Source organism: Euprymna scolopes, chromosome 29 (genome assembly GCF_053919585.1).
Source record: "Euprymna scolopes isolate OS-2025 chromosome 29, ASM5391958v1, whole genome shotgun sequence".
In the NCBI taxonomy this organism is placed as follows: Eukaryota; Metazoa; Mollusca; class Cephalopoda; order Sepiida; family Sepiolidae; genus Euprymna; species Euprymna scolopes.
The window spans coordinates 58715467-58730002 of NC_136510.1; the positions used below are offsets into that span (position 1 = coordinate 58715467).

General features: G+C 32.0%; 1 protein-coding gene across 6 annotated transcripts in view; it reads right to left on the reverse strand.

Moving 5' to 3' along the window:
* The window catches only part of LOC145252658 (scavenger receptor cysteine-rich domain-containing protein DMBT1-like), a 488297-nt gene that overhangs the window by 275113 nt on the left and 198648 nt on the right, over window positions 1–14536 (reverse strand). For all 6 annotated transcript variants that reach the window (XM_080112426.1, XM_080112429.1, XM_080112430.1 and 3 more), the window contains 3 exons: window positions 4755–4793; window positions 3412–3565; window positions 1965–2128 (listed from right to left, as the gene is read on the reverse strand). In XM_080112426.1, coding sequence (XP_079968552.1) covers window positions 1965–2128; window positions 3412–3565; window positions 4755–4793 — 357 coding nt within the window. The remainder of the gene's footprint in view (window positions 1–1964; window positions 2129–3411; window positions 3566–4754; window positions 4794–14536) is intronic.

Genomic DNA, 14536 nt, shown 5'->3' on the forward strand with positions numbered 1-14536 from the left:
CAAAAATGGCAAATTAGCAAAGTAAATATCGACTACCTTACATCAAAATGCCAAATATTCAATTTTTAAACTAGCAAAATGTTGCATAAAAGAATAAAAAATTACATTTATGTCATATGACATATTTGGAACAGATCACCTTGAAGAAAGATTTGGCCAGCACTGAAATCGGTATAATATCCTTATATTTCAAGTTGGGGAACAAACTAGGAATGTTGTCAGCTTGAATACAAATAACCAAAATATTGATTGAGAATTTACAAGAAGCTAACGGTAATGAATTAAGAAAAGAGCAAAAATTATAATAATATTGATCAATTCAGATAAAATGATTGTTATGGTGTAGTTTTTGAAAAGATAAAGGGCAATAGTTGCAAGATTTTAGCATAAAGTAAAAATAATGTGCAACCTGACATAAACAAATGTTTTCAATGAATCAATACAGCATTTCTGTTACATATACACTTAGTTCGATACAATTATGGAGTTATTAGTCAACAAAGTTCATCCTCTAAGAAACTTTTCATTTCTTCATTCACAAAAGAACATAAGATTTGCATATAACGTTGAATGTTTTCTCATCTTTTTAATATTTACTTTTGTGGTGAAATTGAGTAAAAATAGAAATAACGCTTGTCTGCAGCTGCTCTTTGTTAAATAAAGAAAAGCTTCCACATTTTTCACATGTTTTTCTGCACTTATAAACTATTATTTATTGTTTGTCCAAGTTTATTTGAATTTGTTTAACTTATTTTGCCTTTTCAATTTAATTTACTTGATTTTATGTATTTGTCTAAATTTAATTTACTCATTCAAATTTAATTTATTTGTTCATTAAAATTTTATTTATTTATTTGTTTAAATTTAATATATTTGTTTATTTAAATATGATTTATTTGATTTGAATTTAATTTCTTTATTCGAATGAATTATTAATTTTATTTAATATTTTGTTTGAATTTAATTTATTTGTTCGAATTAATTATTAATTTTAATTTAATATTTTGTTTGAATTTAATTTATTTGTTTATTTGCATTTATTTATTTGTTAATTTTATTTTTTGAATTTAGTTCGTTTTTACTTTATAATTCACTTTCCATTTTATTTTATTTTTGCTTACACGATTACTATTTTCTCTTTATTTATTATTCAGCTATTGTTATCTGTTTCAAAATAATAACAATATTTTCTATTCATATTGTAATTATTTTTATGGTAACATTAAGATATGCAAACTCAAAAAATTCTGCTTTTATTTAATGAAGAAAAGTGTTTTATACTTTTACACAAATTAAAGGTGTTTTTTATTGCATGGACTTTAATGCGAGGTTACAGCAACAGCAATACACTTTAATTAAAATGAATTAATTCTCATTTTTTAAATATGATATTGAATAAAGTAAAGTATAAATTGAAACTGATTCCTTTTTTTTTCTAAAATATAAATATTAAACCACCTTTTTTTAAAAAAAAAAAAAAAAAAAAGCGACCCCAGTAAGTAAATCCATTAGTATCAAAGTATCAAATGACATATACATTGTCATTTAATAATCGACTTCTTGTTGGGAGAATTGCATTATAAAGCAGTAATCAGTCATTGCGGCTGGTAGTAAACAGCCAAACACCAGGTAATCAGAAGTTTATCATCACGTATCCAGCAATTCGAGTTAACATCAAAATTGTACATCTACGATTCAAGTATTATAAAGCACAAGCACTCTTTCTTTATCTTATCATAGTATTTTTTGATTACATGCACTTCCAGAGTCACATGTAAATGTTTTCTTTGAATTTTGATTATTCAAATATTCAGTTGCAATCCTGAAAATCAAACGAAAATCTGAACTTTTGTACATGTAAACTAAAAATAAAAATAAAATCTTGGTATATTTTCAAAGGAAGTTTTTAAAATAATTTTATTGATAGAAAATATTTCGAAATCTTCTAGTCTACAAATACTTACTGCAGTCAACACCAGCATCTTCAGAATGTCTACAGTTATGTTGACCCCAATCATTTTTTTGACACTGGACAATTGAAGTTTCATTTCCTAAACAGTTGACTTCATCAAGCCATATGTCTCCTGTACCAGATCCATATTTTCCATTTCTATGTGCTGTACCACCACTGAAATAGTTAAAATGTGATAATATTTAAATAAGACTAAAAGATTTATTGAGATTGTCGAAATTCATCGCTGGTGAATTCCCCCTTAAATTAGCTCTTCAGAAATAAAATTTAAAATAGACCTATGAGTTCTCATTAATAGCTTAAAAATAATTTTCTTTATAAAAATATCAATAACCTCATCTCAAAAATACAGACAATTACTAAGACTAAAAGACTTAGCAAGAGTTGAACACAAGAAAATATGATGGTGTTTGTCCTCAACCGTAAAAGAATTGAATTAATCAGTGAATGGGTGCAAGACGATATTACTACTTATAATACTATTCCTACAAATGTAACATAACAGTAACGTATTATTGGTGAAAACTAAGTTCATGTTTCTGAGTTTTTGAGATGAAGAATTATAATTTGTATTATTTCTATGAATCCGACTACTGTTCTTATCTTGCATGTTATTTTCAGAACACTTCGGCCGTTGTAACCTCCAACATTCTTCAGATATCTATCTGCATGGAATTTCGGACAGAACTCTTTATTTAATCCACGGAATTAGCATGCTCTTGCCATGAGTGGATCCATGGCTTAACAATTAAAGTACTAAGTAAAATTCAGTTGTAAGTGGCACTCTTCTGGCGATTCCAGGTTCAATCCTTAGTATGGACGATATGAGAAATACAATTGTGAATTACTTAAGACTGATCATACCTGGTGGGAGGAGAGCATGCGACCCTGCAGATTGAATAAAGAATTCTATTAGAGATTCCCAATGCAGATTCCCAAGTTCGACTGAAAGATTTCCGAGTTCGACAAAAGAGACCGGAAATAGTTTACATCTGCTGAAACGATGTGAAAATAACACTCAAGATAAGAAAACCTGAATAATCCAAATAAGTTCATGCATTTGATTATAAAACAAAATAGAATGAATGTGAAAAACTGAGAAATAAGAAATGTTTTATAAAAGTACTAATGAAGGAAGAAAACATTTCAATAATCTGATAATTTTAGAAAATGTTCAAAAATTGACAAATTTCAATCATTCAAATGACAACATTACAAGAATAACAAAGAGAAAAGAGTAGCCATTTTAACATAATCGCATATTAAGTATACTGACTTTAAAAATAAGCACAATTTTATTAAATCATCATCCATTTTGTTTGGGGAATTTACTTTTTACTAGAATGAAGAACAACCCTTTCAAAGCATCAGTTATAAACGGATTATAATCGTTGATTTTAATCTTTCAATTGAAAAGTAATTTTTGAAATTGAGATTACCTGTATCCCAGCATTGTGCATATAACATGTGCATCTTTGTCATCCCACTGGTCATCACATATTGTACCCCATTTTGCTTGGTATAAGATTTCTACACGTCCATTATTTCTGCCAGTGCCACCCATCAGACGAATAGAAAAGGGAGTTACAGTTGCTGAATGAAAAGAAATACAAAAGACATCACTTTCTTTTAAAATATTATTCCATAAAGAAAAGCAACCATATCTTCCAAGTTTTGTAAAATTAAATAGTTTTCCATCAAAGCGAAACTGAAGGAGGAATGAGATTGTAGCAGCAGCAACAAACGAGGAATGAGAAATCTTGAAAATTGAAATAATTTTCTTAAAATTAAAATATTCATGTGTTGTGAATAAAAGTAAATAATACCATAAAAAATTCTTTTAATAAAAATACCATGAAAAATTCTTTTAATAAAAATCTCATGAAAAAATCTTTTAATAAAAATATAATGAAAAATTCTTTTAATAAAAGTACATGAAAAATTAATAATTTCTGAGTTCAAGTCGATTTGCCATTAAAAAATAAAGAATAGTTTACGTACTTGTTGTAAAAAAAAACATAGCATACACCAAAAAATTAGGTAAATTGATAAGTATTTTTTTTTTAAACAAAGAAAATCCAATTTGTAGCTTAACAACGATCAACGATATCTCGAAGCTATTTTGCAAATAGTTTAAATGACAAAGGAGAAAATTCCAAATAATTAAAACTTTGACGAAATTTTAGAAAGCCATTTTTATATAGAGAGGTAACATTGGAAATTCATCGCTGGTGAATTTCCCCTTAAATTAGCTCTTCAGAAATAAAATTTAAAATAAACCTATGAGTTCTCATTAATAGCTTAAAAATAATTTTCTTTATAAAAATATCAAGTATTCATGCGTGATCAACTCATGTGATTTTTGGTGTACAATATTTTCTTTCTGTAACAGGACATCATAAAGATTATTATTTATTTTTGCTTTTTTGTGGGTGAGAGTTATAGACTAACACCAATTTTTGCGGTTTATTTTTTGTCAATTTAAGTTTTTGTATATAATAGTCATAAATGTCACATGCTTAAAAGCCAGTATTCATAATGTCAACATGGAATAATTGATTAAGTTTTTCTTTCGATTAAACATGAATGAAAAGACAAATCCCTGTTATCCTCTTGCTGTATGGAGATCATTTCCTCTTTGAAAACGTCCTGCACATACTGTGTCTGTTTAAACCAGAGAATATTATTGCCAAAAACAAATTCAATAAACGGATATCCGACGAAAACAACAAAAAAAGCAGACACGTGAAAATACATGTAAAAAATTGAAATAAAATCTTACCTTTGTTGCTTGTGACAGAAATAGTTGTGCTTGGAAATACTGTAGAAAAAGGAAAATATGACAAATAATTACGTCTTTTTCTTAGTTTTCATAAAATATTCTCTAAAAGAAAAGAGATAAAAAAATCGCTTACAATGAATGATGTATTGATGTACTTGGGCAATTTCTCTGAATTGCATTATTAATTTTGTCAACTCCACAAATATACATTAACAATTCATTTGGTTAAGATTAGCTTTGTTCTTGCTACTTGGAAAAGGCTCTTAAAGTAACAGAGAGGAATGACTGATCTGATTCATTTCACATATCTATAGAAGTTGTGCATTCTCTAAGCATTCAACTACAAATCCAAAGCCATAAAAAAGAGGAATGAGTTTTAGGTCAATTTTTTTGGCTATCATTTAATTAAAAGAAAAAATTAATTAACAACTTGTACACATTTTGCATTCATCTTGTTCAATCACTTGACTCTTGTCCTCTCTAGACACAGCTAGCCCTTCAAACACGACTAGGCACAACTAGCCCTTACTACATGCTAGACATAGCTAGCCCACACTACATGGCTAGACACTAGTGGTGGGACGATTAATCGGAATCGTTAATCGTAAGAATCGTGTATTTTGGGAGGTATCGGAATCGGAATCGCATCGTTAAAAAATACCTTAATTTTCCGATTCCTTCATTACGATTCTTTTAGTCTGATGTTGAAAAAAATAAAAAAATTTCCTGATATTTCTAACCGCAAGAGAGAAATGTAGCATGTTATAAAAAGAAACCAAAGAAATTCATTATTAACAGGGCAATGCTTAGTGCCCCTCCCTTACAAGGTTCATTCATTCAGATCTATTGTAATCAAAACTACAAAAGAGTTAACTTGAAAAGAAGTATGCAGGGCTCTACATTGCGAGTAAAAATTAAAAAAAAACGCTTATCTTTTTGGCGATTGTTTTTTTTTACTGACAAATCTTCTAATACTGAATGAAAATGCTTTTTCAACTTATATTTTCTTAAAATAAAACGAGCAAAGTCAAATTATTTAAACAGTAAACGGTTTAATAGAAAAATGTACTTTTTTTTCTTTTTTTAAAAGAAGGCTTTTGAAAGAAATATCTCTAAAATGAAATTGATCACGTTGTATTATTTCGCAAAGTTTTGACAGTTGTCGGCTTCTTTTGATGTTTCCAAACAATCGACCCCATACCTATCTCTTCCAAACCTAAAGTTATTAAATAACCCCTTCGTTAATTCAAGGGTAATTAATTCAATTCAGTCAAGTTTTTTTTTTTTTAATTTCATTGAAATAAAATCCATTTTTTAAATTTTTTTCTCCAGAAAGATAAAACCCTTAATTTGATTATATTAAAAGCAGAATAATATAATCTTTTTTCTAGAATTTTAAATTGAAAATTAAAAGTGTTTTGCGCAGTTTTTTGCCGAACGAAAAAGAAATTAATATATATATTTTTAAAAGGTTTTGTAATCAATTAATTTTTATGTCTAAATAATATTTACGATTAATTAAATAATTTCATTTTAAAAAGTATTTATGAATAGAATTTTACTTAAGACTTATAGTTTAGCAATATTGAACCGCATCAACCATGTGTGAATTGAACACAGTCAACCAAAAAAAAAAAAAATTCATAAGAAAATGCATATTTGCATTTCATTATGTAAACTTTTATACATTGGTTTCAAAAATTAAATTCTATAAGTTTTTTTTGTTAACTACCGGTTGGTACAATTTACCGCCCCATCCCTTTATATTTTTTTCTTTTTGTCTTTTTTAGCGGATTTTTTTTTTTTTTTTTACACAGTGATCACCACTTATCAAGGCCCGGAAGCCACTCAGGGATAAGGGTTATTGCAATTACATTACGTTAGTGTGGAGATTTGATGAAGTGTTTAATTAGGGGGGCGGTTCATTAGGAATTTGTTAACATTGGACTTGAAGACATCCAAGTTGTAGTCCGGAGGGAAGCAGGCAGACGGAACAGAGTTCCACAGGTGTGCAGTTCTAAGAAAGAAGCTTTGTTCATGGAATTCGCGTTTTGATTTAGGCACAGATATAGAGTGGGGGAAATTTTTCACAGTGGATTCAGCTAGACGGGCGTTTTTCGTGAAAGATTGGCGAGGGGGGACCAGGGATTGGAGTTCAGACGAGCACCTGCCATGAAAAAAATGATCAAACAAGGATAGCTCGCAACGTCTCTTCTGTGGGAGAGAGGTTGCAGGGTAGAGAAAAGAGCATCCCCCACTAAACCACGAAGACTATTTTGTACTCTGTCAAGGCATGATAGGCTGTTTTTGGCAGCTCCTGCCCAGATATGGCAACAGTATTCCATCCTTGGACATACTTGGCTTTTATATAGATAGAGAATTGCATCAGTAGTGAAATATCTTCTGGAGCGGTAGAAGGATCCCACCATCTTTCCAGCGACCTTGGCAACAGACTTGATGTACGTGTTCCATTTCAGATCAGGAGTAAAGGTCAAACCCAGAAGCTTGTCAAAACACGGGGCCTCACCCCGATGAGAGCCATCCATCACAATTGATGCCAGCTAGGGATCAGAGCGTTGATGATGTAAGGATAGGAGTTTGGTTTTGGATGCATTAAAGGTAACCAGCCACATCTTCCCCCGCTGAACCACGTGCTCGAGATCAGAGGAGAGAGAATCCGAGAGAACTTTGTCATTTACAGCCTTTGATGTGTTGCCGTAGATGGTCGTGTCATCAGCATAGATGTCAACGAATAATTTAAGTATGTGTTTAGGGAGGCCATTGATGTAGATCAGGAAGAGAGTTGAGCCCAGGATTGACCCCTGAGGGACTCCAGCATTTATATTGCAGGCCTCCGATTTTTGTCGATCTACCACTACTCTTATGAGCCTTCGGAGAGAAATGATTTAATGATAGAGAACACATTTCCAGTTATACCGTAGCTGGAAATCTTGTGAAGTAGACCCTTATGCCATACCTTGTCGAAGGCCTTTGATATGTCAAGAGCAATTGCCCTAGAAAGGAAGCCTTTGTCAAGAGATTCACTAATCCTGTGGGATATAACCGTCAGCACATCTGCGGTAGATCTTGCAGAGCGGAAACCATATCGTGTGTCACTAAGAAGGTTATTCCTGCTGAGGTGGTTGACTATTTCTCTATTTAATATGGATTCCAGCAACTTACTCATAACACACAGGAGACTTATTGGTCTGTACTGAGAGGGAGAGGACTTATCACCTGAATTCTTAAACACAGGGCAAACTGATGAGGTCTTCCAGGGGGTCGGAAAGCACTTCTCCTTAAGGCAGCGCTTAAATAGTTTCGTAAGTATGGGAGCAAGTTCTGGTTGAAGCTTTTTTAACACTATAATTGGGATGCCATCAGGGCCAGTTGCCTTACTAGAATCTAGGTTCTTGATTAGCTTGGCGACCTCATGCACGGATATTTGTATGTTACCTAGCTTGTTCTGTGTTGTAGGAGGAAATATGGGGAGTTGATGGCCTTCGTCGCATAGGGTAGAATTAGCTGCAAAGTTCTTTGCAAATAGTTTGGCCCTGTCTGACGCTGACTAGATGACCTCTGGTCCATTGATAATGGTTGGGATAGAACGCACAACGCCAAAGTCCAAAAAAAGTCTTCCATGGAAACTTTTTGAAGTTGATGAAGATGATGAGTTGAAAGCCATTTGCAAAGTCTGTCAAATTAAAATATCGCGAGGAATAAAACCATCTAACATGACCACAACCAACATGTTAAAACATTTAACTATGATGCATCCAAATAAATTGGAGGAGCAAAATAAAAAAGAAAAGGAACAAAAAATTACCAACTAGTAACTCAGAGCAGTTTTATTAGTGAGGGTCGAAATCGCAGTGTCTTTTTTTTTTTTTTTGTCTACGTCACCATCTAGGTGTCACCAATTTTTTTAACCCTCCTTAACTTCAAAGAGTAAATACAATATATACAACTAAAAAAATAATTTTTAAAAATGCTGATTCTATTCATGAAAAATTCTTTTAACTAGAAATTAAAACTTAGGTAAAGATAGCTGACTGACAGCAACAGTAGCACTGGTTAACTACTGAACCACGTGGAAAGGTGTGGGGGGAGGAAAAAAAGGAAATTAAATGATGATAATAAATTATGATAACCGTCTTTGAAAGGCACTAAACTCCTAAAATTTACTTCTTTAAAATTTTAGGCGGCACTCCCCGGCGATTTTAAAGCACTCTCTCTCTCTCTCAAAAAAAAAAAAAAAAAAAAAAAAAGATTTAATTTTTAAGTTTGGGAAAGATATATTTATTATAACCGAATTCTTGTATGAAGACTGGATCTACTTTATTGGACGTTAATTTGTGAAATAAGTAATTTTTCAATGTTTAATATGTTTTTAAAGTTTCAATTATCAATTAAATTTTTTTAATTGCGTTTATTTTTCAATTTATTTAAAAAAACAGGGGTTTAAATGTATTTTTCAAGGTAACAAGCTTCGAAAGAAGTCTAATAAAAAAAATCACTTAATTTTTAATTTCGACAACCCTGAGAATTTAATTATTAAAAAAATATTGAAATGTGACATTTTTTTATTTAACATTTCTATTAGTTCAATTAATTTTCTTTCAATAATTCATTTCACTCAACAAACTTCACCATTTTTTTTAATCGTTTTCTGTAATTTTGGTAATTATGTTTGCTCAATTTTATCTAGTATTTCATTTGTTTTTTATAGTGGTATCATTTTTATATGTGTTCCTTTGATATACCCTATTTCAAAATTAGTTTGGCTAAACTTATTCTTCACGTTAGAAACAACGTGTAAAAGCAATGAAAAAGTAAGAAAAAAATAATAGGTGTTAACTACTCCTTGTGAATTATGGAGGTCTGAAGAACTGCCGTCACAAATACAACTATCAATAGCCAAACAAAAAATCGTTTTTGAAATTCCTTTAATTGTAACTTTTTGCTATACCTACCTTTTTGGTATAAAACACAAAAACTTTCGATTAATGGTATTTCTCATATATGGTCGTTAACTTTGGAAAGGTTATTTTGTATCTACGGCGCCATGTCACATGGTATATTGTTTTTTTTTTCATTACGCACGTTCATTTATAAATTATTAAATTAAATATTTATCTTTTTTATATTTAATTAGTATATATTTTCTTTCTCTTCCGCTATATTTTTTTTAGTTAATTCATTAAATCTGTTAATTATGAGGACCAAAATAATGAATCGTGTGTATTTATTCTCTAATTTTCTTGTTTTTCTTCTGTTATATAAATTCTATTTTATTTGTTTTTTCTCTGAAGGATAAATTCTATTTTCTTTGAGTTTTTTTTCTGTATTCCAATTAAGTAAAATAAATTTTCTCTAAAATAAATTTTGCTAAGTTTTCCGTTTAGTTTACTATATAATAATTTTATTTAAACCAAAACACGATGGTATACTGGTGTAGACATAAAATATCTCTTCCAAAGTTAGGGAACATATTTGGGAACTACCGACTATAAGTATAAAACTACCTGGTATATTTCAAAACAATAATTCCCTAGGAATCGGAATAGGAATCGTACTTGGTATCGGAATCGTTAATCAATATTTTCCTGGAATCGGAATCGGAATCGGAATCGTATAAAAATTAGGAATCGTCCCAACACTACTAGACACAACTATGTTTTCAAACACAGCTATCTCTTCAAATACAGTTCGATAAAACTAGCCCTTCATACAAAACTTGACAAAACCAGACCTTCAAATGCACAACTTGTTTTTTTTTTTACTTCATCTCGTAATCCTTCACTGCGAACCACTCGACACTTTTCATAAATCTGACTCTCACTTTTACATTTCTGCCAAAATTAGCTCATAATCTAATTAGAAGAAAAAAATAATTGACAGCTTACATTTTACATTTTTCTTGTCTTATTCATTACCAATAACTCGACACTCTCGCCTTTGGTCATTTTGTAATGATTTTAGGGCTGATAATTCATTGATCAATGCATATCAAACTACAAATAGTAAAGGTCACTATTCAGAAGCACACGTACTACACACGAATATTGAGTAGAAATTTACCTACACAATCTGGATCAATCAAGGTTTTCTAATAGTTGTTTTCCCTTGTTTTGTGAGAATATTCAGTAAATAAAATACTTTTATTACAATTCACTTGTGTTTGTTCTTCATATATTTGAAGGTCAATACAAAATGACGACAGAATATTAAAAAATAAAATGGTTACCATATTGAAGGAGATGACATAGTTAAGATATCGAAGAATTTGAAAGAGGGATTTACATTCTATCTTAAAATCACAGAATTGGATTAAAATCCAGGTAAAGTAAACAAAGCTATATTTCTAATGTGCATCATAAAAAAAGAATGTGAATATAAGCTATACAACTTTTTAATAATTAATGTTTTAAAACATATCAATTGATATTATTTTTTTTAAATTTTAAGGGTAACTTTATTTTTCATATAAAACAAAAATACCAAAATGAAACAATTTAAAGTATTTAAAATACATTATATAGGTTTTCAGCTCAAATTTGATGGTACTGAGGTAGTTCGTTGTGATATATTAGTATACATGTGTGTTGCAATATTTTGGTGTTTTAATGGGGTAGTTATTTAAATGCTGCCCACCTCAGCATTATTTGGCACAAGGCCGGAAAGTGGGAACCCCGCAGGCTCCCCTAAAGGAGGGGCACTCCTGCAATTTTAAAAATTGCCTGAGTAATCGGGGTGCCTCAGGCAGCAAGCAATAAACTTGCCCCACCGGAAAGCCCAGTGGCAAGGCCTGGGAGGGTGGACCTCCTAGGTATTACCCAGGCGGTGTACCTCAGTCCAACAGGTGCTGGGCCGGTTCCCGGCCCCTCACCTGTTGGGCTGAGTGTCAAGTGACGAATCCTTGATGTGTACTACCCTGTCTCCATGCAGCCGAAGCCGCTAGGAGACACATCCCATCAAAACAGTGTTTTAATGGGGTATGATCCCACACAGTCGGACGATTCTATTTATAAACGATGCTGCTAAGAACTGACGAATCAAATTAATTCACGTTCTGCTACCAACCAATCAGAAACCAGAATTGCTTCATAAATATTAAACCTTTTCTGGAGCAATTTCACATGTTCTTTTCCCGGGTTTTGACACGGTAAGAATATTTTATTCTGTTGAACTGTCTACTACAAACAAGTCACCTCCCAGGACTTGTGTGTAACTCAAAATGGCTTACACTTCTAGAGGTTATGCGCCCAGCGTGCGTCTTTATTTCGATGGATCCAAATCAAAATTCGAATTGTGGCAAGTGAAATTTCTGAGATATCTACGAATCCAAAAGCTACACAAAGTACTTCAAACACAACCTGAAAACAGAAACGACCTCGACTTCATTGAAAAGAACGCAACTGTCTTTGCGGAATTAATACAGTGTTTAGATGACCGAAGTCTATCACTGGTAATGAGAGAAGCCCTGGAGGACGGCTGCAAAGCATTAAACATAGTGAGAGAGCGTTATTTATCGAAAGGAAAACCCAAAATTATTTCTTTATACACTGAACTGACCTCTCTAAAACGAATGGAAGCCGAAACTATTACTGATTATATTATAAGAGCCGAGACAACTGCAAATTCTTTAAAAATGTCTGGTGAAGTGACAGTCTGTTAATTTCCATGGTCCTTAAGGGATTACCGAGTGATTTCAAGCCATTTAGCACCGTGATAACCCAGAAAGAAAAACCCATGACTTTTAGCCAATTCAAGGTAGCACTCAGAAGTTACGAAGAAACTGAAAAAATGATCACAGAAAAAAACGAATCCACAAATATCATGAAATTTAAAAATGCACACATAAAAACACCAAAATCGAATTATACCCATGCCAGGAATAAAAAACGCAACTTTGCCAGAAGCAGGTTTTTTCCTAAGAAAAGTAAAAAAATTATTTGCTATAATTGTGGACGACCTAATCACAAGAGTTTCCAATGTAGATACAGGACTCAAAATGGCGACTACATTAAAAATGTAGAGAGCTCTGTTAGCGAACATACATTTTTATTTTTGTGTACATTTGATGCTTCAACAAACAATAATAATTTTCTTGTCGATTGTGGGGCCACGGCACATGTGATTACAAAGGAATCTGATTTTATCAATTTTGATCCCAACTTTAAGCTACAAAATCATTTTGTAGAACTAGCTGACGGGAGTCGAGTCAATGATATCGTTTTGAAAAGAGGCAATGCGAAAATCTCGCTAAAGAACAATAAAGGTGAACTGTGTTTCTGTATTCTAGAAAACGCTCTTCTAATCCCAAAATTTAAAGAAAATATATTTTCTGTACAAGCTGCCACAAAACAAGGTGCAAATATAAACTTTAGCCCCAATAAATCAAAACTTGTATACCCGAATGGAACTGTATTCGACATTAAAGAAAATGGAAGACTATATTATTTAAATAGCGTAGTCCCATCAAAAACCGCCTGCCATGATCAACAGACATGGCATAAAATTCTTGGACACTGCAATATTCCTGATATCAAAAAGTTGCCGACTGTAGTTGATGGAATGCAAATACAAACATCAGAAACCTTCAACTGCGACGTCTGTACGCAAGGGAAAATGACAAACTATCAAAACAAGATACCAGACAAAAAGGCCAAAAAAATCCTATCAATGGTGCATTGTGACTTGAACGGTCCTGTAGAACCAATGGCCAGAGAACATTATAGATATGTGTTGAATTTCGTAGATGACTATTCAGGTTTAATAATGGTTTACTTTTTAAAGAATAAATCTGATACCCTGCTAGCAACTAAGAAATATCTAGCCGACATGGCTCCCTACCGTGAAATCAAGAGTATTCGCTCTGACAACGGTACGGAATTCACCAATAAAGACTTTGAACTTTTACTAATTAACCATCATATCAGGCATGAAACATCAGCTCCTAGATCGCCACACCAAAACGGGACTGCTGAACATGCGTGGCGGACACTTTTTGAAATGGCAAGATGCCTACTCATTGAATCAAAACTCCCTAAAAACCTCTGGACGTATGCACTTATGGCGGCAGCCTATATACGCAACAGGTGCTTTAACAAAACACTATCTAAAACTCCATATGAATCTTTCTGCGGTAAAAAACCAAATTTAAGCAGAATGCATATATTTGGTTCAACTTGCTTCGCATATATAGAGAAAAAGAGTAAATTGAATATTAAAGCCGACAGAGGTATATTTCTTGGATACGATAAAAACAGTCCAGCCAATTTAATATTTTATCCCGAGAAAAATAAAATAAAAAGAATCCGGTGTGTAAAATTCACAGACACGTTTAATTTTACAGACGAAAACCCGTCATATGAAGAGGATGAAATTATATTACCTCAAATAATTAGAACAAACGAAAACAATAAAAATGACAGAGACGAGAGTGTCCATGATGATGATGATGATGATGATAAAGTTGAAAGATATCCCAAAAGAAATAGAAGACGACCCGATTTTTTTGTGGTCGACAATATAAAGGATTATCAAATCGACTATTGCTATTCCATGGAAAATGCGCCAAAAAGCTTCAACGAAGCAATTAATTCAGAACATTGTGATGAATGGAAAATTGCCATGAAAAAAGAAATAGATGCCTCAACCGAAAATGATACCTATACGGTAGTGCTTCTCCCAAGAGATAAACATGTTATTTCTACCAGATGGGTCTTTACAAAAAAGAGTACAGCATCAGGCGTAGAACAGTACAAAGCAAGATTTGT